The sequence below is a fragment of the Plasmodium knowlesi genome, assembly GCF_000006355.2.
Source record: "Plasmodium knowlesi strain H genome assembly, chromosome: 13".
Taxonomy (NCBI): Eukaryota; Apicomplexa; class Aconoidasida; order Haemosporida; family Plasmodiidae; genus Plasmodium; species Plasmodium knowlesi.
The window spans coordinates 1,052,184-1,074,604 of record NC_011914.2 but is presented as its reverse complement, the minus strand read 5'-3'; the positions used below and the strand labels follow the sequence as shown (position 1 = coordinate 1,074,604).

The 22,421-nt window shown below is 32.5% G+C and overlaps 1 protein-coding gene and 3 non-coding genes across 4 annotated transcripts in view; all 4 read right to left on the bottom strand.

The window, feature by feature from the left end:
• Positions 1-2,167, bottom strand: part of PKNH_1324000 — a 4,169-nt gene extending 2,002 nt beyond the window's left edge. The window contains exon 1 of the ribosomal RNA XR_005506394.1: positions 1-2,167. This exon is cut by the window's left edge and continues 2,002 nt beyond it. This is a non-coding gene — a ribosomal RNA (28S ribosomal RNA).
• A 6,735-nt stretch (positions 2,168-8,902) lies between these two features.
• On the bottom strand, positions 8,903-9,058 carry PKNH_1323900. Its single transcript, XR_002461725.1, has one exon. It is a non-coding gene; the product is annotated as a 5.8S ribosomal RNA (ribosomal RNA).
• Positions 9,059-9,574: 516 nt separating this feature from the next.
• On the bottom strand, positions 9,575-11,731 carry PKNH_1323850. Its single transcript, XR_005506393.1, has one exon. It is a non-coding gene; the product is annotated as an 18S ribosomal RNA (ribosomal RNA).
• Positions 11,732-19,124: 7,393 nt separating this feature from the next.
• Positions 19,125-19,643, bottom strand: PKNH_1323800 (early transcribed membrane protein; the record flags this gene model as incomplete). Its single annotated transcript, XM_002257989.1, has 1 exon — positions 19,125-19,643. One exon carries the CDS (start codon positions 19,641-19,643, stop codon positions 19,125-19,127), a length of 519 nt encoding a protein of 172 aa, XP_002258025.1.
• Positions 19,644-22,421: the final 2,778 nt, after the last annotated feature.

Sequence of the window (22,421 nt, the reverse complement as noted above, 5' to 3'; positions counted from 1 at the left end):
GTTTTTACATATAATTCTGTAATGAGAATTACAGAACCATACAAAAATTTAACTGAATTGACTTCAACATACCTCTTCTCCAAGTAAATTGATTCCAAGGTATGCTATAAAGGTAAAGTGCAAAGATAACGCACCCCGATGGTAAAACCTATGTAAAGAGGTTCATTTGTCTATATGTTGCCATCTTTTAAAAATTAACCCATAGATTTGTATTGGCACAGGAATATAAACCTGTTTCCCTTTCGAGACGGGGATAGAAAGATTAGAATCCTCCCCATATAAACACTTTTCAGCTATCTCTTAGGAGCGGCTAACTCTTGTACAAACACAGTTGGCAAGAAACCCTTCTCCACTTCAGTCTTCAAAGTTCTCATTTGAATAGTTGCTACTTCCACCAAGATCTGCACTAGGGAGATGTTCCACGAAAACTCACGTATTTCGCTTCTACACAAAACCCCACGATTTTCTACTCATAGAAGGTTCCTAAAAAAGAAAAAACACCCGAAAGTACTAATTCTTTTTCTTGCCCTTCTATGGCCTGGTATCGGTAATTCGCTTTAGCGCCATCCATTTTCAGGGCTAGTTCATTCGGTAGGTAAGTTGTTACACACTCCTTAGCGGATTTCGACTTCCATGACCACCGTCCTACTGTCATAATGAACCAACACCTTTTATGGGATCTGATGAGCGAATATTTAGGCACCTTATCCAAGCGTTAGGAGCATCCCTCATCGCCAGTTCTGCTTACCAAAAATGGCCCACTTGGAGTTATTTTATTTGAATAGAGAAAAATACAATAAAGTTATTTTTATCCCTTTTTACCCATTGGGAGTTTGAGAATAGGTCAAGGAAATTCAATTCCCTGAGTCCTCTAATCATTGTCTCTACCTGGTAAAATTATAACAATCAACTCCAGCGATCCTGAGAGATCTTTCGAAAATAACCAGCTAATAGGCTTTTCGATTAGTCTTTCGCCCCTAAACGTGATTGAAATGAACGATTTGCACGTCAGTATCAATTCGATCCTCCATCAGACTTTCGTCTGACTTCAATCTCACCACGCTTAGTTCAAAGCCTCTCGGGTCCTACCAAATATGCTCTTACTCAATATGGCATAATTTGCCTACCGGTATTGTATGCGTTAGTGATAATTTTGCAATTATCAACTAATTCTACAAATTATAACATATTACATTAATTATGCGTATAAAAACAGTACGTTATTCACGTACATTAATGTTTAATATATCATATACACTTGCACATTTGCTAGACTCCTTGGTCCGTGTTTCAAGACGAGTGGGTTAAGAAAGTATCTTATAGAAACAACTTAAAATGCGCAGCTGTAAAAAAAAAGATATTCACAAAGAATATTTTTTTTTTTTTACAAGCAAATACACATTTTTATATAACCTCAGTAAAATGGACTATCTTATCACTTTTATTTCGTGATTTTCTATAAAACCTTTTATCCTATATTTTAAAATAAGGATAATGTGAAAAAGACTATTAATTTTTTTTTTTATCCTGGGATAAGAAAAAAAAATTAAATGTTTTTTTCATCAACAGTTTTATCCGAATAGGTCGTAAAACTTTTTACTGATGTTTCTTTTAATAAAGCAGTTAAATTATGATAGTGCTGCTAAATCACTATTTGACTGCATTTACTTTTTTTCTCTCTTAATCCGTTCCATCTTAACGATTTCAGGTACTTTTTAATTGCTCATTCCTGAGTACTATTTCATCTTTCCCTCACGGTACTTGTTTGCTATCGGTCTCCTACACATATTTAGCTTTATGTGAAATGTATCACACGCATTTGTGCTCCAATCTCAAAGAACACGACTCTTTTACATATAGAGGTCTCTCAGTAACGCTAAACCATAAATGTTTTCCTACGGGCCTTTCACCCTCTTTGGGGGAGGCATTCCACCTCGCTTCGTAACATATGCTTTATTTTTACAGATACCGAAAAGTTACTATAGTATTTTTATACACGACAATTCTTTGTGCTAAACCTTTTAAAAAAAAAGGAAAAGACACACAGATTATCCGCTTGAGCTTTTCCTTGTTCACTCGCCGTTACTAAAGGAATCATAGTTATTTTCTTTTCTTCCGCTTAATTATATGCTTAAATTCGGCGGATTCGCTCTCCTATTTAGAAAACAGAACATGTATATAAAAAAAAAATTGGTTGATATACTCTAGATAACTACATAGTCCATTACCATAACTACAGACTACACAATCATTCCTCAAGATAATACGACACTGGCGATACTTGGATGCTAAACATCATCAAATGTTACTCGTCCAAAATCTACTGGTAACACCCCAGAGGGGGGGGCATTCCTGTAGATTGGCACAAAATAACACTCTAGTTAACACACGTAGCCAGTGCCTGCTACTTTACTTAAAATGATATTACGTCCTGACACATAGATATGTACATGGAAGTCCGATAATATCAATTAGTAAATAGCACACCTTAACAGGGTTTGCTTATCCAGCGTTCAATTCAAAGTACTAAACCCTTTTTTATGGTGTTTTCACCCATGGGAGTACCTATAGCAGAATCTGAACACTGGGGCTCACCTTTTCCCCACGAATGGGTAGAAAAGTTGTTTTAGCTTTACTTATCTTATAAGGACGTCACACCCGAAAGATATTGAGGATATGATACGTTTGGAAGCTCACCACAATATGTAACACCGAAGTGCACATAGAGGTGAAAAACACCAATATATATATATATATATATATATATATAAAGGTGTTTATATACCTCCTCCCGCATCGTACCCCCAAATTTTCATACATATATATACACCGAAGTGTATATATTATATATATCTGATATAGTTAACAGCCAATATTGACCGAAACATAAAGACTTGCAAGAAGGTTTCTATTATGCCCCATGGTAAGATCCTTTTTCGCGACGTGAAAACTTCTTAAACACGAGTTGATATTTTTCCTCTTTCGAGGTCACGGTAATTATTCTTACTAATTCGTCGATTTCTTTCTGTTTACACAAATATTTTTCCATATCGAAAAATAGCTACAATTAACGCGGCTTTACAAGCAAAACTACCGTTACAGATATTTCTATACATAACGATACCTTTTTTTAACGTATCCACAAACTATTTTGTCATGGATACGTTGCCACTTACCCATTACTGAAGCCTTTATATACCATTGCCCGATTTGCAACGATTAGGTTATCCAGTAAGCGCATCATGGCAAAGATGTAATTGGGCCAACCCATTATTAGGGGGTTATAATTCCCGAAAACATTATTGCTTGCACCACTCCTTGTTACACTATTAAACTGACTTTACATGTTTGATAAACATCGCTATTTATACCAACAAACTGACTGCCTCATGCTAACTTTTATATACCCCTTCCCTACATAAATGCAGAGAGGGTGAGATTTGTCTAAATGTCATTCTGTTAAAAAATTATACATACTTCGTTGTTTTCGATATTATTACGTGTGTTAAATTGAAAAATAAAAAAAGTGTTATATATAATTGTGCACCTAGTCCATTCTGCCTTATAATATAATAACAAATTTACAATTTTCTCTATAAAATCTTTACACATGTAAAAAGCTGATAATATATATATCATTAATAAATTTAATTCATATATATATATTTCTTCTTTTAGTGCTAAAAGTGTTATATATTAAAATTATAGGCTAAAAAGTTAATTCCAAAAATGGTATTTTTGCTTTATATCTTAAAACATATATACTCATTTTTTTTTGTCTCAAAATTATATGCTAACTATTCATCATTAATAAAAATTATATTCATTTCAGTTCGTTCAACATATAAAATATGACAGCTTAACTAGAATTTATAGGATTAGTTATCAATTATTAATTGAATAAAAAATAATTTATAGCGGCTGAGCTACTATATAAAATATACTGTTACCACATTCAGGTTCAACAAGTACAAATTATATAAATTAAGCTACTATTCAAATTTAAGTGTACTGCTATATATACGTTCAACAGGAATTTATAGAGTCTAAAAAAAAGACTACCATTAATACTTAAATTTACTAACATATATAGGTTCAACTAGAATTAATAGAGCAAATATTATTTTTTATAATAAAATAATTAAGTGTTACTATTTTTTGATAGCTTTAACTAATATTTGTTGAGCAGATATATATCCATAACTACATTTCATCCATAGTTTCGAGTTCCCTCTATTCCTATGATGTCATACTGTTATTGTAACATATTATTACTTTGATATATATTTTATTTTAGTAAGGAGCTCGCCCATATAAATTTAATATGGACTTTTTTTCCCTTGCCATGTCAAGCTTTTTTACACCACTGTCCACAACTTTCCCTTTTCTTTGTGGCTTCAATTGGTATTTTTAGTTTAGAACGAATAAATAATAGCGAGGAGTAGGCCTTTTTTACGAGAGAGCAAATGCATTCTTTACCTTTCTACGTACGTTACGTTATATATTTGTGCTTTCCGTTTGCCACCATATAATTATAGCACCTGGTATATTACCACAACCACCAGTACCTTTTTATGCTACGTTACACCTCTTTTGACAGTGTCATGTCATTGTTAAGTAGTTTAAGTAATTGCTAAGTATTTAATTATTGCTAAGTATTTTAGTTATTGCTAAGTGGTTTACACCATCCCACAGTAGTGTCTTCGTCATCCAACAGTAGTGTCTTGGTCATCCCATTAGTTATGTTTCGTCATCCCATCCCATATATTGGTTTGTCATCCCATTAGTTATGTTTCGTCATCCCATCCCATATATTGGTTTGTCATCCAGTTGTTATGTTTCGTCATCCCATCCCATATATTGCTTTGTCATCTTTTATAGTATCTTGAAGTAATTCATCCATCTAGTATTATATTTACAGTGCGTTTTTATACCTTACCACTATGTCATATGATAATATTAACCTTGCTTGCCTCTTAAAACAGTAATATTTTTTTACCCGAAAAAGAACATGTCTCTAACGTTGCCCTGACGTACACTCCTGTGTAACCTCGTCATTTTAGAGACGTTTTTGGTTTGAGATAACCGTTCCTGGGGTTCCATATATATATATATATATACACACACATATGTAAGAAGTAGTTTTTAATTTACCATATTTTGTAATAATAACGTTTGTACGTTAAGACATCTGACTTTTTTTCAATGGTAATCTCATACGTCCGTACGGTAAGAGCCCATGTTGGAAAGAATTTTTTTTATATTGTTTCACACATACCAAATGCATATACATATAAACTTTTTTTTTAAAAAAAAAAGGAGACTATTGATAAACTTTGGAACCCTAGAATTAACAAGAAAAGAACTACCTAGGTATACGCCAGTTATGATTTCTCTTTTGCTGGACGTACACATTTAGCCGTTTTTTTATTACTGTTTTAATAATTATCCTTTTCCCCCCCATTTGCAAGCACCGCTCTCTCGTTTTTATTTATATAAAAAATCTAACAAATCGTATACCCTTATATGCTGCACGCTGCAATTGCTTGTTCTCTGTTGGCCCCTGCTACGTCTTATATGCAAGTTAGGTTTGTTCTCATGGGAATAAATAAATATTCAAAGATATAACCTTTTTATAACAAGCATTGTAGAGTTTGTTATCAGAAAGAAACAGTTACAAACGTACAGAATATAAAAAACCATATTCATCTTCGTGTGTTTCCATTTATAATTATTTTCTTCATAATTTGTATAAATTTTATTCATTTGCATATATCACATTAGCAGATTGCGCAGATATACAAAGAAAAAATTGGGTCAATTTAATTCATATAAAAACTTGGGGGGTACCATCAAGTGTAAGGGTGTAATTTATTAAATGCTATATATATTAATTGTCTTCCATGTAATATGTTAACTCTCTTTTTTAAATATATTGTTTGGATTACATTATATTTAATATAAAATATTTTTAGAAAAAAATTGTACACCCATGCATATTAATCTTGTAAAAAAAAAAAATCCCTTTTCATGTTTAATCTGCATTTTTACTACATTTATATATATTTCATATGACTTACAATTTTCTTTTAGTACTTATATAATAATAATCTTGAAATCTTGATATATCTAAATCTTGCTTATATATAACTACTGTTTTTTTTTTTTTACTTAGCTTTTTTATATTTCCCTATGCGTATTATATACTACTTAAACTTTCTCCTCGCTATTACCGCTCCTTACTATTTTTATACAACTGTATAGCTTAAGATTACAACCAGTATTATTTCAATAACCACACAAATATGTTTTTAAATAACATAGGGCAGTATATTGTATTCTCCTATAACAGAACCTGTATAATTATTGCAACCTTTATATGTGTTAAAACCTATTTAATCACAATTAAAGTCCCCCATTAGTAGACTTAAAATGGCGTTTGAGAAAAGAATAACAATTGTTTTTATAACCAGATTGTAGTTAAAAAAACAAGAGTGCCATGACAAAGCTATTTTTTCTATAATGAGGGTGCTCACTTGTTATTATATGTAGCGGCTAAAACTACAATTATAATAATTCACACTTATACGGTTTGTCTATTGCTCACATTTTCTACAACCTGTAAAGGCCTATTTATATATTTTTACAGTTGTATTTTCTTCCTTTATATATATAGATATATATTTAAAATACGGTGTATCTTTTTTCGCTAACAGATATACTGCTCATTGACAAATTACAATCAATTATAAAAACACTTATAAGTTTTTAATTTTCAATTTAAACACATTTATTATATTTTCGGACTAAGTCAATTGCTTGACATCATCTTATTTAAACGTACTTGCTAAAGTATCGATTTAAAATAATTCCTATCATCCTAATTGTTCAACGGTTCGGTTCTTATGGAGTCATGTGGTTGTTCTACTTTTCAAATTATAGCCAGCATAAGAATTATGTACATTTATTACTGACCAGGAAAAAAATGTATACACTATATTACTGGTCAGCAGGATATTTATATACACTAACACTGGCCTTAAAAAAAAAAAGACACACTTCACTGGCCATAAATAAAATAATATACACTTCACTAGCTATATATAAAAAGTAATATTTGACTCTCTGCTGGCTATATATAAAAAAGTAGTATGGGCACTGTAGCCACTTAAAAACCATACATATGATTTCCTGAACCTCCCCGCCGAACAATCGTACGTAGTAATATCTTTAACAACTTATTCCTTTGATATCCATTTATACGCAGCAAAATAAGGAAGGTACATGTCATGTAAAGTCCAATATGTCATCGTCAATCTAAATAACCTCATATAGAGAAAAAACATTCTCTGCACCTTCCTAAATTGACAACGTAATAAATTCGTATATATAAATATATAGACATATTAATTCCTCTCTGTAACACATCTTAAACAAAATTATTCTTGATGACCACTAAAAAGATGTTAAATAAATTAACAAAATAGCGATAAACATTAGGAAAAAATGCCATATCAAAGTACTTAATAAATAAGTATTATTTTAACAGTATATTTTCTACACAATGATTTCTTATTATAAATAATAACTTCATTTCGCAAATATGAATTACTGGATTGATAATTTCTTAACTCCCCATTTGACAACTGTCAATTAAAAAATTAACAGGACATATAATTGAAAATCCGTTATTTAAGAAAAACATTGAAGAGACATTTATATAAAAAAAGTTAATTGTTAAGTCATTATTCATGGGATAAATCACAAATTCATATACAATTAAACTTTTTCTAAGTACTTAAAAACTAATTAAGGTTTAAAAAGTACGCTTTTCCTTTATATATTTTGTATGCTCACTTGGTGTAGAAAAGGTAAATTAACTAACACCAAACTGTCGGTTCGAAAACAACAGGACATAACTTAGGAAAATACATTAAATGAGTGAGAATTCTCAAGTAATGCTGTTTGACAAATCCCTTTTTATATAGCAACAAAGTTATCATGCCTATAATTATGTATTCTCATAATACTTCCTTGTATAGTCTATTTTTATAGTTGTCCCGTCCCCACAACAATTATCACCCAGTTTTTCTTTTTTCCTCCAAGACCAATGGCCGGGTTATTTTTATTAACTCCGAACATTGGCCTTATAATCCAAAACTCCGTTCCTCCACAACAGCCCGATTTTTATAATGCAAAATAGTTATTTTTAAAAAAAAATAATAATCTTCATTATCTATATTATTTCCCCATTTGTAATTATCCCAAAGGTATATTACTATTTAATAATCGTGGCTGTTCCCCATAGTCAGTATTTTGCAATGTTATACGTCGACTACAAATTATATCAGTTCGGCTTATAACTACACTAAATTGTTGAATCCCTTTTTTACAGGTATCAAAAAATAATAAGCTAAAAAAACCTTACTTATACAAATTGTATACATGTCTGATTAATAACCACTACTCCTTAGCCGCCCTTTCCAGGCACTGCTAATTCATACACGTTATTAACACGTATTCTCAATAACATATACAAAAATTACAGTCAGTTATAATAGTACGATTTCTTTCGTGATTTTGAACGCCTCTTGTGGCCGGACAAACTCCTCGATAGATTCTATAACAAGTAGGCTTGTATCATAAACAGTGTGGCATAATAGGTATCCACAGAAATAAGACTAATTTTTACTACCGTAATAATTAGACAAAAAACTAAGAATAAATTACCGCTTTAAATACCCCCAAGGTTCTGCAAGTCGTCAGCGTGCTTATGGTAACTATACAGAGTTCCTTCTTTATAGTGATGCATAAATCTTACGAAATACGCACTACTCAATAAGTGGGGACGTAAAAGTACTTTATATATTATTAATAAAACTCAACCGATACTTTTCTGTTAATCCAATAGGAGTTCCATAAAAACCCTAAGAAGGGATTTTGGAGTAGTTTACATTCAGCATTCAGATGATTCACAGTCATTGCAATTTTCATTGCGTATCGCGTTTTGCTGCGGCCTTCATCGCTGTAGGAACCAAGACATCCATCGTTAAGACTGTGCTAATTTACAAAGAACAGAATTACACAAAAAAAAAAGTCGGAAGAATATCGCACGGAAATTATTCATTTCCATGAAATCCCTTCCAAATTGCTTTTATTTTGCTTATTTTCATTTTCTTAATTAGCAATTAAAAAAGTTGAAGATTAAAACACATAAAATGGTGAAGAACATGCAAAAACACACAGATACACGTAAAAAATTGATGTGTTAAAAATTGTGGTGATTTTCCTACAACATTAGAAAGAATACAAGGGTTGAGTGCTGCTACTTTTTGTCTCATAGTTCAACTAACTGCGTATTTTTTAAAAATACACTGTTAACTTCAACATATCAAACAAATTTCCTTTCCCCATCGCAATATACTAATCCTAATGATGCTGGAAAACTTTTGCGATTAGAAGCGACTCCTTCAAATCGTTCCGATAAACGTGCAATGCCATTCTTTTCGAATGAATTGCACTATCCGTCGAAATAATCCAAAAAAGATCGTTCATATCGCAAAAGTGGTTAAATAATGATCCTTCCGCAGGTTCACCTACGGAAACCTTGTTACGACTTCTCCTTCCTTTAAAAGATAGGATTTACGGTTTTTCCAGAAAAAAAAAGATATAATCCAATTTTTTCTTGTCCAAACAATTCATCATATCTTTCGATCGGTAGGAGCGACGGGCGGTGTGTACAAAGGGCAGGGACGTAGTCAGCACAATCTGATGAATCATGCTTACTAGGCATTCCTCGTTCAAGATTAATAATTGCAATAATCTATCCCCATCACGATATGTATTGATAAAGATTACCTACACTTTTCAGTGGAGGAAAAGTACGAAATAAACTGCAAGCAGCCATATCGTAATTTTAGTAACTCGTTATACATATCAGTGTAGCACGCGTGCAGCCTAGTTCATCTAAGGACATCACAGACCTGTTGTTGCCTTAAACTTCCTTGTGTTAGACACACATCGTTCCTCTAAGAAGCTTTATGTAAAAGCAAATACATTTCTACATAAAAGTGAAATGGCATCATAATCCAGTTTTATGCGGTACAGGGAATAGAGGGTTGGAAATATGCATAGGCGCCAAGTATTATTAGGTACAAGGTAGCAAAATGCATTTTTTCCGTACTCATTATATGCACGGCAAAAAAACCTTTTAAATTATCCAAATACAAATTCAGCATAGAAATATGTTGTATTTGCCGCTAATTAGCAGGTTAAGATCTCGTTCGTTATCGGAATTAACCAGACAAATCATATTCACGAACTAAAAACGGCCATGCATCACCATCCAAGAAATCAAGAAAGAGCTATTAATCTGTCAATCCTACTCTTGTCTTAAACTAGTGAGTTTTCCCGTGTTGAGTCAAATTAAGCCGCAAGCTCCACGCCTGGTGGTGCCCTTCCGTCAATTCTTTTAACTTTCTCGCTTGCGCGAATACTCGCCCCAGAACCCAAAGACTTTGATTTCTCATAAGGTACTGAAGGAAGAAATCTAAGAACTATCCCCGAAGAGACTATCCTTATTTGTTTTACTTTCATCCAAAACCTAGTCGGTATAGTTTATGGTTAAGATTACGACGGTATCTGATCGTCTTCACTCCCTTAACTTTCGTTCTTGATTAATGGAAGTATTTTAGACAAATGCCTTCGCAGTTGTTTGTCTCCAGAAAATCTTAGAATTTCACCTCTGACATCTGAATACAAATGTCCCCAAACTACTCCTATTAATCGTAACTAAGCCAAAAATAAAAAAAAAGAAACATAGTTTTGACCTGTTCAATTTTGTTATTCCATGCTGTAGTATTCAAACGCACAAATGCTATATATCTGTTTGCTTTGAACACTCTAATTTACTCAAAGTAACAAAATCTTCCATATATTTTTATTAGTTATAGAAGATTTTAAAAAGAAACCCTTTAATTTAATTAACACTTAATAGGTAGAGGATGCGCACATAAAGCAGAAAACATATATTGGAATTCGCTTTTTTGTGGCTCTCGCTAACAGCATCATTAAAATATAGGTTCTTTGAAATTCAACTACGAGCGTTTTAACTGCAACAATTTTAATATACGCTATTGGAGCTGGAATTACCGCGGCTGCTGGCACCAGACTTGCCCTCCAATTGAATTTTGGGAAGGTTTTAAATTCCCATCATTCCAATTACAAAGCCAGATTGGCCTTGTATTGTTATTTCTTGTCACTACCTCTCTTCTTTAGAATTGGGTAATTTACGCGCCTGCTGCCTTCCTTAGATGTGGTAGCTATTTCTCAGGCTCCCTCTCCGGAATCGAACTCTAATTCCCCGTTACCCGTCATAGCCATGTTAGGCCAATACCCTAACATCAAAAGCTGATAGGTCAGAAACTCGATTGATACACACTAAAAAATGGAAGAATCCATTACGTGTTACTTCTTTGTTATAATTCCTTAAGTTAATAACTCTTTTCTTATAAGGCTTAACAAGTACACACTCAAGAAATAAATCAAGAGTGCTAAAGCAAGTATTAGCTACAGCTTTTCCGTAGTTATCCTTATATAGAAAATGTCAAGTAGATTATAACTGTTTTAATGAGCCGTTCGCAGTTTCTACATATAAAATATGCATATACTTTCACTTGCATGGCTTAATCTTTGAGACAAGCATATGACTACTGGCAAGATCAACCAGGTTACTATTTATATGGCAACGACAATATTCATCCATTAATGAAATTTAATTAGCAATAAACCAATTATTTTTTCATATATGAATAATATCGTAATGCTATATAAATGTGTCATGAAATTCTTTTATTAATATTAATTACTATTCTTTTTTGGAATAATAATTTATATACTAACAAATCACAGTTGATGTTTTATATATCTTACTTTACGCTTCTAAATTATGTGCTAAATTATTCTTCTCAGCTTGGCTGATTATAATTATCACATAATCGTAAGTGTACCCGGTAAAACTACAATATTGTGACAACTGTCTGCTATAATTTGTATATCCCATATAAACATATGTAAATATAACAATTTCGCATCGATTGACTTCATATGTAATCATGTACTCGTGGTACTTTTATAAAAATTTCAACATATTTATTATGTTATAAAAACAGAGTGTAAATGAACAGATTATCTTCTAACACATAAAAGTGTTTTATATTCTATATACATAGTTCTATTAATGATTATGTATAAAGACATTTTGTATTTTTTATATAAATGCTTCCCTATCCTTGTAATAGAAGAACATTATATAATATGGTCTACAGTAAGTTTTACAGAAACAGAAATTATAATTATGTCGCACATACGTAAAAAGCAACAAATACTACCACACATATGATAGCACATAACCAATTTTGACTTCTTCAACACCCTTTTTTTTACAGCATACATATATATATGTAGTTAATAATATGGAACAGTCACGTAAATGCTTAAAAGCTTATTGTTTTAAATCGCTCCTTAATTTTTTCAAATTTATTCAATTAAGAAGAACACCACATTGATATTAATCCTAATGAATACGCACAAACAGCAAATAAAGATACTTCTACCAATATATGAATAATTTTTTTACTAATAAATTAAGATATTTTTTGACTGAATGGAATTGTCTTCATGACACGTTAAATATTATATATTTTTCCAACGCACGCAATTTGTAAACATAAATTACCAACAAAATTGTAATATAATAATATGCTTGCCACCTTTCATTATACATACTGATATAAAATCTTTACAGATCATGAAATTCCTCCTTAAAGCAACTTCCTAATATATACATGGAAACCCTTTTATATATATACCCAAAAATTCCTACACATTTAGTAAGTACGTACACTATTATACCATAATAAGTTCACATAGAATAAACCCTTCTGAAAATTGAAAATTAAAAAAAAGAAAAATATAAAAAAAATTAGAAGAATTAGAATATAACAGATAAAAAGAAAAAAAGAACAAAAAAATAAAACGTGTTTTTTTGCACAGTGTGTAAAGTGTGTAAAGGAAAGGAACAAATGCTCCTTTCATTTGATTATTTATAATTGTATGCCGAAGGAATTTTCTTATAAAAATATATTATACTAAATACATTTTATTATAAAGAAAAACCTTAACTTTTTATTAAAATTTATATTTAGAGACTTATACATCGGTATGATCATTATACAATAATGTCATTCTAAATAAAATTATCGCTGAGATTAGATACTTTTTTCCTAGTAATCTAAAATCATAGAGCTACAACAAGTTATATGGTTAAAATGTGCACAAAAGATAACAATCATCCTTTGAAGCTACTACACATTTAACACTCCCCTCCCCAACCAGTGGGGCTCCCTTTCACCGAGCACACAGACCATACTCGTTGTAACTAACGATAAATACGGCAGGTGTTTTACTTGGACCCTCTCATTTCCCCAAGTAAAACTTTAATAGTACTAAAAACTGTCCGCGGTTGACGCCTCGGGGTAAGATTGACTTTAAAACTATATAAAGTTCATAAAATCCTTTTAATCTACCCTGTAATGAGGTGGCTTGTGACAAGCCTCGTCGATTGCGTGTTGTTCTTTCCTATTTTACATTCTGTGGAGATAACTCCACTGGGTTAGAATGACTGTGCAACATTTTTAGTATGGGCGTCGGTTATTAGGGGGGGCAAACCATGCTTTCACTATCATTACGATAGCTAGTTCTGCAGGCTACCCGAGGGAGCAGCTCTCGCATACTACTACTATGAGTACCTGTCAGCGAGGACCCGCGGACTCTGACAAGAGCCCCTTGGCAAGTACCTTTTTGACGGCCAGATGCTGTTTGGATATGTCGAGCGCTTATTTTTAACGTCGATTAGCAGTAAATACAAATACTGTCGCGTTAGGAAACTTTAAATCCCTTATAGAGAGATGAATAAGTTACCTGTAGGCATGAAGGATCACATATGGAAATATGAAACGTCACCTACAAAAATATGAAAACGTTACCTATAAATATGAAAACGTTACCTATATATATATATATGAAACATTACTTTTAAATATGAAACGTCACACCTACATATATATGAAAACGCCACCTATAAATATGAAACGTCCCTTATAGGGTTAGAAGGTCCCTTTTGTAGGGATGAAAACTATTTTGATCCGGATTCGAATGCATATACAGCATCAGCAAATGAATCTTTCGGTTTATGATAGACTAACTTTCGAGGATAAATTAAACCCAAGTTAATAACTAACCCTATAACATAGATAAAATTGAATTATTAATCAAGGGGAACTGCTAAAGCTACACAATTTAACCTTTACTGGTACGTCTTCACGATTTTACCTAGACTGACGTTAAATCTATATGCATTCTTATATGCAATAGATTTGAATGTGTAGCCTAGTTGCGTACTAGACGCTATTTTTACGGGTCTATATATATATTTACTAAATAGGCATAAACTAATAAAACTATATTATCAGTACTTAGATTATGCACTATTTTTATGATACCCTAACACAAATGCGGCATACTACACGAAGTACCTGTCATCTTATTATTAATATATGACCCGAAATAACAGTTGACAAAACAACATGTTAAAATATGATGACAGACCAAGATGCTGTTTGGATACGCCGGGGGTATCCTCCTACTGTCGATCAGCATCCTTGTAATACTGTCAACAATAGGAAATGGTCTTAAATATTCAGAGCTAATAAGAAAAAAAATTTCCCGATTCAATTGACTTTAACAGCATCTCACCAAATGAACCTTTTTGTAGTATGTATAGAATAAGTTCCGTTTATAAGTAACCCACTAATAATATGCTCAACGTGCTAAACACATAAATGTAGAGCCTGAACAATTCTTTTGTGGGCTGCTTTTTCCAAAAGCACACTAAAAACCGTACTAATAAGTCTATACATACAATTCACGCCGACTCAGCTTTATGCATTCTTACATGCGATTAAACCAAGTGGCTATCGAAACATTTTCCTTAGGGTGTTCCAAGTAGATAATTCAATTCAATCCTTATAAAAGAAGTTAAATTACCTATCGCGGTCTGCTTTTCATAGAACACTTTTATCGTACTTGTTTCGACTGGGTACAGATATTGTAATTACGGACGAACATACATTTTAATATTATACAACTTATATTAGTTGATATATTATGGATATAATAAAAATATACAGCAGATTTAATTAAGTCTATCCCAAAACACCTTTGTTAATTTACCAGTTATAGTAAACAAATGCCACTCAAATAGTGGAAACGCTGACAAAAGAAAAAATGGGATGGGATGACGATTTCTTTTTTTTTTTTTTGCTTGACATGGCTACTAATTGAGCGCCATTTATCTACTACAACTTGTTAAATTTCTTCCACTGTTAATGGATTTATATTAATAAAAAACAGCTATAGAAATCATTACCCCAATAATATAAACTATATTAAGAAAGAAAACTGCGAAAAATATTATTAATAATTACAATAAACTGCGTGTATAAAAATAATTTTATTTATATACACCATTTGAGGCTAATAAGAATTGAAAACCTTAACTTCAAATTTAAACAAATATATGTTATAAACCCTGAAGCCTTTTAAAAAGGTCCAACCTTAAAAGTTCAAATGAGAAAAGAAAAGTAGTATAGAACATAATTTAAAATTATGAAGATAAAGTATGGTCTGTCTTATTTTTCGTATGTCCGCAATCTGATAAATATTATATTCCATTAGGATTCATAATATAAATCAGATTTTTCCTGTAGAATTACAAAAGTAAAATTATTTGTAAATAATTCGTTTACAGTATTATGTTTATGATGAACTCTAAAAAAAGAAGAACACACAAATCAAAACACTATACACCCTTCAAAAAAAATTTTGAAAAATTGTATATATTACAGTTAAAATATAACTAAAATATTTACAGACGAATATATCAGAACAAAAACCTACTTTTTGTAATTTACATAATAAACTTCACAGAAATAGTATTTTCATTCTATTTTTTTAAGACTTTTCCATTTTTCTTCTTTAAAAAAAATGAAATGACCATTAAATTGATAAAGTAATTTTAAACTTGACCTTGAAACCGAACTCATTATTCAATTTTTCAGTACATATATTTAAACCTTTAATCAATTTCTTTATATCTTTTTTACTTCTTTTCTTTTCTGAGCGCTATGCTAACCCCCCTTTTTGGTCATTTATTCTCGAATACAATTCTTAAACCTGAATGAATTTATTTATTTCCATGAGTTGGTACGATTTAAATGGGTCTTCTGCTTATATAATAATATATTTTTTTTTCCTTACCAACAAACGCCCCTCCTGCTATCCCTATTTCCCCAATGGCCTTATGCCCAACAAAGAAAAAAATGCCTTGTGTCCTGCTCGTAGACCATGTAGTTCTTGCACCTATATGGAAAATATCCGTCACCCCCGTGAAAAAAAAAAAAATGATATACAAGTGGAAAGTAACTATACACAGTATGCATAAAAAAAAAAAACAAAAAATGCTATTTTATGTGCACTCATGTGGGGTCCATATATTCGCAACCATTTCTGCAACGGATGTAAAACGTCCAACACGCGTGTATTATATACATGTATATGTGAGTATGCAAGCAGAGAGGGGGCTTACTCATATAAATAATATATATAGAGCGCCCGCGCCAAGCACAGTCGTGCCGCCCATAAACATATCTAACACGCTTGAGGTGTGAACTGGTGCAGTCAGGGATTAACGTTTATAAGGAGAACGAATAAACGCATCCGTTCACATCCGTTCACATCCGTTCACGTGTTGTATATGATATGAACAAATCCAGCATACACATGCGCGAGAAAAGTACAGAACAAAAGAAAAATCGGAACAGTTGACAAAAAAATAAATAAATAAATAAATAAATAAATTGCACAACTCCTTTTATTTAAAAATAAAAAAATAACAAAGAATCAAAGAGCAACAGAACAAAATGCCGTAAATTTTTCGAAAAGGGGAAGTGTAAAAAAATACGCGGAGCGTGATCAGGCCGCGTAATTCTGCGCAGGCTTTATGCCATTGTAACATTCGCGCGAACAGTAATTAACAAAGTTAATGTATGTAAATGCGTGTTCATTTATGCCATGTCCCAGCGCGAATTCGTAACGTAACTACGAAAATGGGGGGTAACCTACAATGTACAATACCCGTATTTCATCATGCATTTCTTATTTCTGCACATTTTGTTCCGTGCCGATCGATCGAATGGATTTTTTTTCAGGCGTCCCGCCCACCTCATCGTTCGCCCGTTATTTTTATTTTTGAGCTTATGGAATACACACAGCCAATCTTTTTCATTCTTCTGAGATTATACTTTTCGGTATAAATAAATTACATTTTTAAACTGTACAAACTTTACACGATGTAAAATATTGCTAGAAGAATCTTACCACCTTCGATCTATTCATAATTGCACGTATAACATTTGGCATGGGGAAATTTATGATTTTTCTTGCTACTTATCCATGCTCACCATGGTCATATCGTTACTTATATAGGTTCATTACACCTTTTAGAACCCTCCCCTAGCGTTCTATTTCGCTAAATAGAAAAAAAGAAAAGAGAAATGGCCAAAATGTACGCCTAATTTCATTTACGCACATTATATACAAACTCGCGTATACTTGACTACGTAAAATTGCCAAATGGCACTACTACACTTGTTCATTTGATCCAGTAAAAAAACACATGGGACATGGCTTCCATGTGAATTCTACATATATGATAACACCCACGGATAGGAGTCATATTGTAAGCACCCCATCGACTAAAAATGAACGCCCGTTTGCACTTTTGAGATACCTTTTACATTCATTTCTTATTACATGTGAAAAAAGGGAATACATAATTGCTGGTGTCGAATACGAAAATTTCCTTACCAACTCAACGGTACATCAATATGAACAACGAAAATCAAAATGTGTGTGCATTTAAATTTTGAAAAGGAATCGTTTCGGCAATGTCCCCGTCCGCTTGCAAAAAAAAAAAAAAAAAAAAAAAAAGGAATTCCCATATTTGTTGTGAAAATGTGTTTTAAATGCGTTATATGCGCGTTAATACTTTAAGGAGTACACTATAATCTTTTACACATCACAAATGCTTACTCAAAAATGAAGCCTTCATTTAGCGTCTCGCCAAAAAAAAAAAGTCACATTAGTGCAAATTACCATATGAGAATATTATTCCCTTACCCAGTGGGAAGACATCCATAGAACAAACACCTCCACGCAGAAGTGACAATGCGTCTAAACCAAAGACATAAAAAAAAAAAAATTCAATTGAACAGAAATAAAAAAATAATTTTCCTTCCCAGGGGCTCTTACCTTCTTTGGGGTAAAATACGAATGAAATGTCCATGCTCAATATATTCATGTACGCTATCCTGCGCAAATTAATTCCCCTTAGGCAATGGCAAATAAATGTAAATTCATCGCTTCTTTTTTTTTTTTTTTTTTTTTTTTCTTGCCTAATCTACGCTTTTCCTTTGACGCAAAGTAATGCAGTCATTTGGAGTGAGTTAAATTTTTTCCGATCTCTTCAAACGCTTTGTTAAGTTACGAGTTGTGTACGCAATGATGAGTACGGACTAACGGACGGCAGGGGATTCCTTGCATATAACATTCTTTACGGAAAATAGTGTGGAAACTTAAAAAAAAAAAAAAATTAAAACTGGGTTAAAAAAAAATTATCTCGGCTCCCAGTTTTCGAGTTTAAAATAAGAAAAAAGGGAAGTAGACACATATGTACAGAATGAACATGTACACGCGTTAGCATGTACGCGCATTAACATTTACACGCATGGTTGTATACACGTATACGTGCAACCAGGCATATCACGCTTAGCAAAACGTACCAATAAGTAAAATTAAAAAAAGGTAAGGACAAAATATGGTAAAAAAAGTTGCAGCCTTTGCCTCTGTTGAACTTTATGCAGCAATGCATTGGTGCATCACCATGGCGTCTTTTTGTTTTCCTCGTTCAACTGAAGAAAAGCAAGATGGCTCTGCGCAGATCTTCCTTATGTTTGACTGTCACCAGCCGGATGCTTAATATTCACGTTGATGTGCATAATTGAGTTCAGGAGGTCCTTCTTCTGGGAACTTCCCGTGTCCGAATCACTGTCCTTTATGTTCTTCTCTATATATTCTCGTAATTCCTTCTCACTTGCAAATGTTTTAGTAATGTCTTTTCCCATGATGTATCCCTTCTGTGATTGAACAACTGCACCATCTGCGGTATCAAGTAAAAGGTTGACAACGAATGCAACCGTTCCGGGATCATCGAATTCGTTTTTACGTTTGGGTTTAAGCAAGTATGCACCTCCAATTAACGTTGATATGAGGGCAATTGCTGTGGTTGCAGCCCCTGCCAGTGCTACGTTCTTCTTTGTTTTATCAGAGCCATTCAATTTTTCGCTGACTGTGTTGAACGCATTTAAGACTTTCTTCTTTACAACATTCTCTGAGCACATACATGGTGCCAACAAGTTAATTATGAAGAGAAAGTTTAGGAGTAAAAATATGCACGAAATTCTCATTTTGAATGAAAAGTACACCAGTGATGATTTCAGTGGTTGTACTTACGAAATAGTGATGAGATCGTGGGAGTTGCCAAAATTTATGCTTGGCACAGGATTCGCAAGAATGTTTTATTTTTGCAGGTTGTTTTGTTTGGAAGATATATTTTTTATTTACAACAAAAAGAGGCGTTTTATTTGCGCGTTCTTTTATTATTTTTTAATATATATATATATATATATATATATATATATATATGCTGCTAAAATTCCTTTTTACCTTTTTTTGCATTTCTGCTTGCTTGAACATGTATATTTCCGAACAACAGCACATCTCTCATTTCATCTACTTATATCTCCATCGCTTTATTTTTTGTCGTGTCTTTGCATGCACATCGACGAACAATACAACGTAATGTGGCCCCATAGTAACCGCGGCTGCATGCACTCTGGAAAAATATATTCAGTTTTCCTTTTTTGCCACTAAGGCGAATACGTGGGAATGGAGGAAAGACAAAACAAGGAAAGCGTCACCACGCTGTAACTGCATTTTCACATGTACATGCGAATGACTTCTTTAAACATGCAGCAGGTCGAACACGACGTTCAGTTCCTTTCGCAGGGCGAATTTCATCCACTCATCTTTATGATTCATCCACATAAGGTGGGACTACCAAATTGTACTGGAACATTCATATAAAGAGTGGCCACTTGGTTAACACAGGTAAAAAGGAACTACTGTTACATGCACTAATTTTACATACATACAAAATGAGAGTCTCCTTAAGTGGTTATTTTTTTTCTTTAACTGTTACATCGAAAAGGGATGTCTTCATTTTGAATACATGTCGTAATAATAGAGAAAATCACAAATTAAAAATCTTTTAAGTCTGTTCATGTGTATATAAATAGTTCCACATGTACTCCATTTTATATCTACCTCTCTTCATTACCAAACAAAGTGGCATTAACCAGAGGCCCATCCACATGTTTCACATTTCGTAGGGCCCCCTTCTTTCCGAAAAATGAACGATGCAGCATACACAAGATGTTAAGAAAAAACTCCATGTTTACATTCATATGGAGGCTGAAATGGGGATATTGGAAAATGTGCCTGCAGGGGAAAGCAGTGCGTCCATATTTTTTTAAAAAACACATTTTCCCATCCTTAACTTAGCGCCAAAAAAATTATTCAAATTTATGCAAAATTTATATCGCCTCATGTTACTCGTTTCATCTGCAATTTTTCAAAAAAAAAATATTTTTACGCAAATACGTGTAACTGCGTATGTGTGTAGACGGAACTTCTTGAACTTTTCCACAGGCCGACCAACCTATGTCCAATTTTCTCAAAATTAACAGCTAAGGAAAAAAGAGAGAAAAAAATAAATATATATAGATATATGTTCCATAGCCTCCATTAACGATTATTTTTTAGCAAAATTTTGCTTCAGCGGGGTCAGTATATATAACGATGAAATGTTGTCACGCACAATGCTTCCTCAATTTTTAGTAGGATTTGCCTTTTCTTTAAAATGTGCCAGTTAAACTGTATAACTCTGCCTTGCGCTGCGCTCAAATAAATCTGATTAAAATTGCCTCCCGAAGTAGCGGTTTTTTATACTCCTCCCAAACACATTCAATAACAAATGCAGTGCTGAAGAAAAAAAAAAAAAAAAAAACTCCAAACGGATAACCGGTCTTACGCAAATACACACAAATGGGACATATGCATATGAGGCTATTTAAAAAAGGGGTGTACCCTAATTTGTGTCAAACTCTATAAAAGTAGCACACACACGGAAATAAAAATTGCAAAATAATTGGCATGATTGGAAATGTAAATAATAGCTGTACCCACTAAATTTTAAAAAATATATATAAAGTGGAAAAAAAAAAAAAAAAAAAAAAAAAAAACATCAAAATTTATTCCCCCAATTTATGCATTAAGAAAGGAAGAATTTTCCACAATTCTCTCACTAATTACATGCCTATTTTTTCTGGCAGAGTGTTTCAATAAATAGCATTTTAATTTTGTCCATTTAATACACTTTTACGCATCATATTATTTTTACAAGGCGGTTGCATGCCGAGTAAAGGGACCATCTCTTGTGTGTATAATGTCCTAGACCGTTACATATAAGCCTTAAAAAAAAGAAAGAATAACGGAAATTCATAAAAACGATTTTTTCCAAAATGCAATAAGAGGAAGCACTCTTGTTGCACATGTTATTAAATTTCGTTTTTTTCTTTTAAATTAAATATAACAGTTCTAATTCACGAAACTTCTCCAACTTTTGTAAATGCAATTGGGCTTATCAAAGCTTAAATAATTCCCCGTAGGTATTACTCTGCAAATTGGCCTGTCTTTTGCTTAATACAAGACAAGCGCACAACCTTTTTAATTTATTTTATGCCTCCTTTGGATGTATACCTCATAATTCACCCAAACGACTTTTTTTTTTTTTTTTTTTTTTTAAAAAGAAGAAGAAAAAAGGAAATGTTTACACTGGTGTAAACATGCATGAGTAAATAGTTGCGCGTCTTTTTTTGTTCGTAATTATCCTAAGATCTTAAGATACTCTTAAAATTGGCATGTCATGATATTGCAATTTTTTTTTTTTTTCTTTCTATTTTTACGCCATATGAAATTTTTTAATCATATAAATTGGATAAGTGAAAGCCAAAGGGTTTTCCTTTTAAGTACATGTCCACAACAATTTAGACTTGATCATTGCAACACGTTAATTATGCCTTCTTTGTTTTATTATTTAGGTGTATTGATATACATACTGGAAC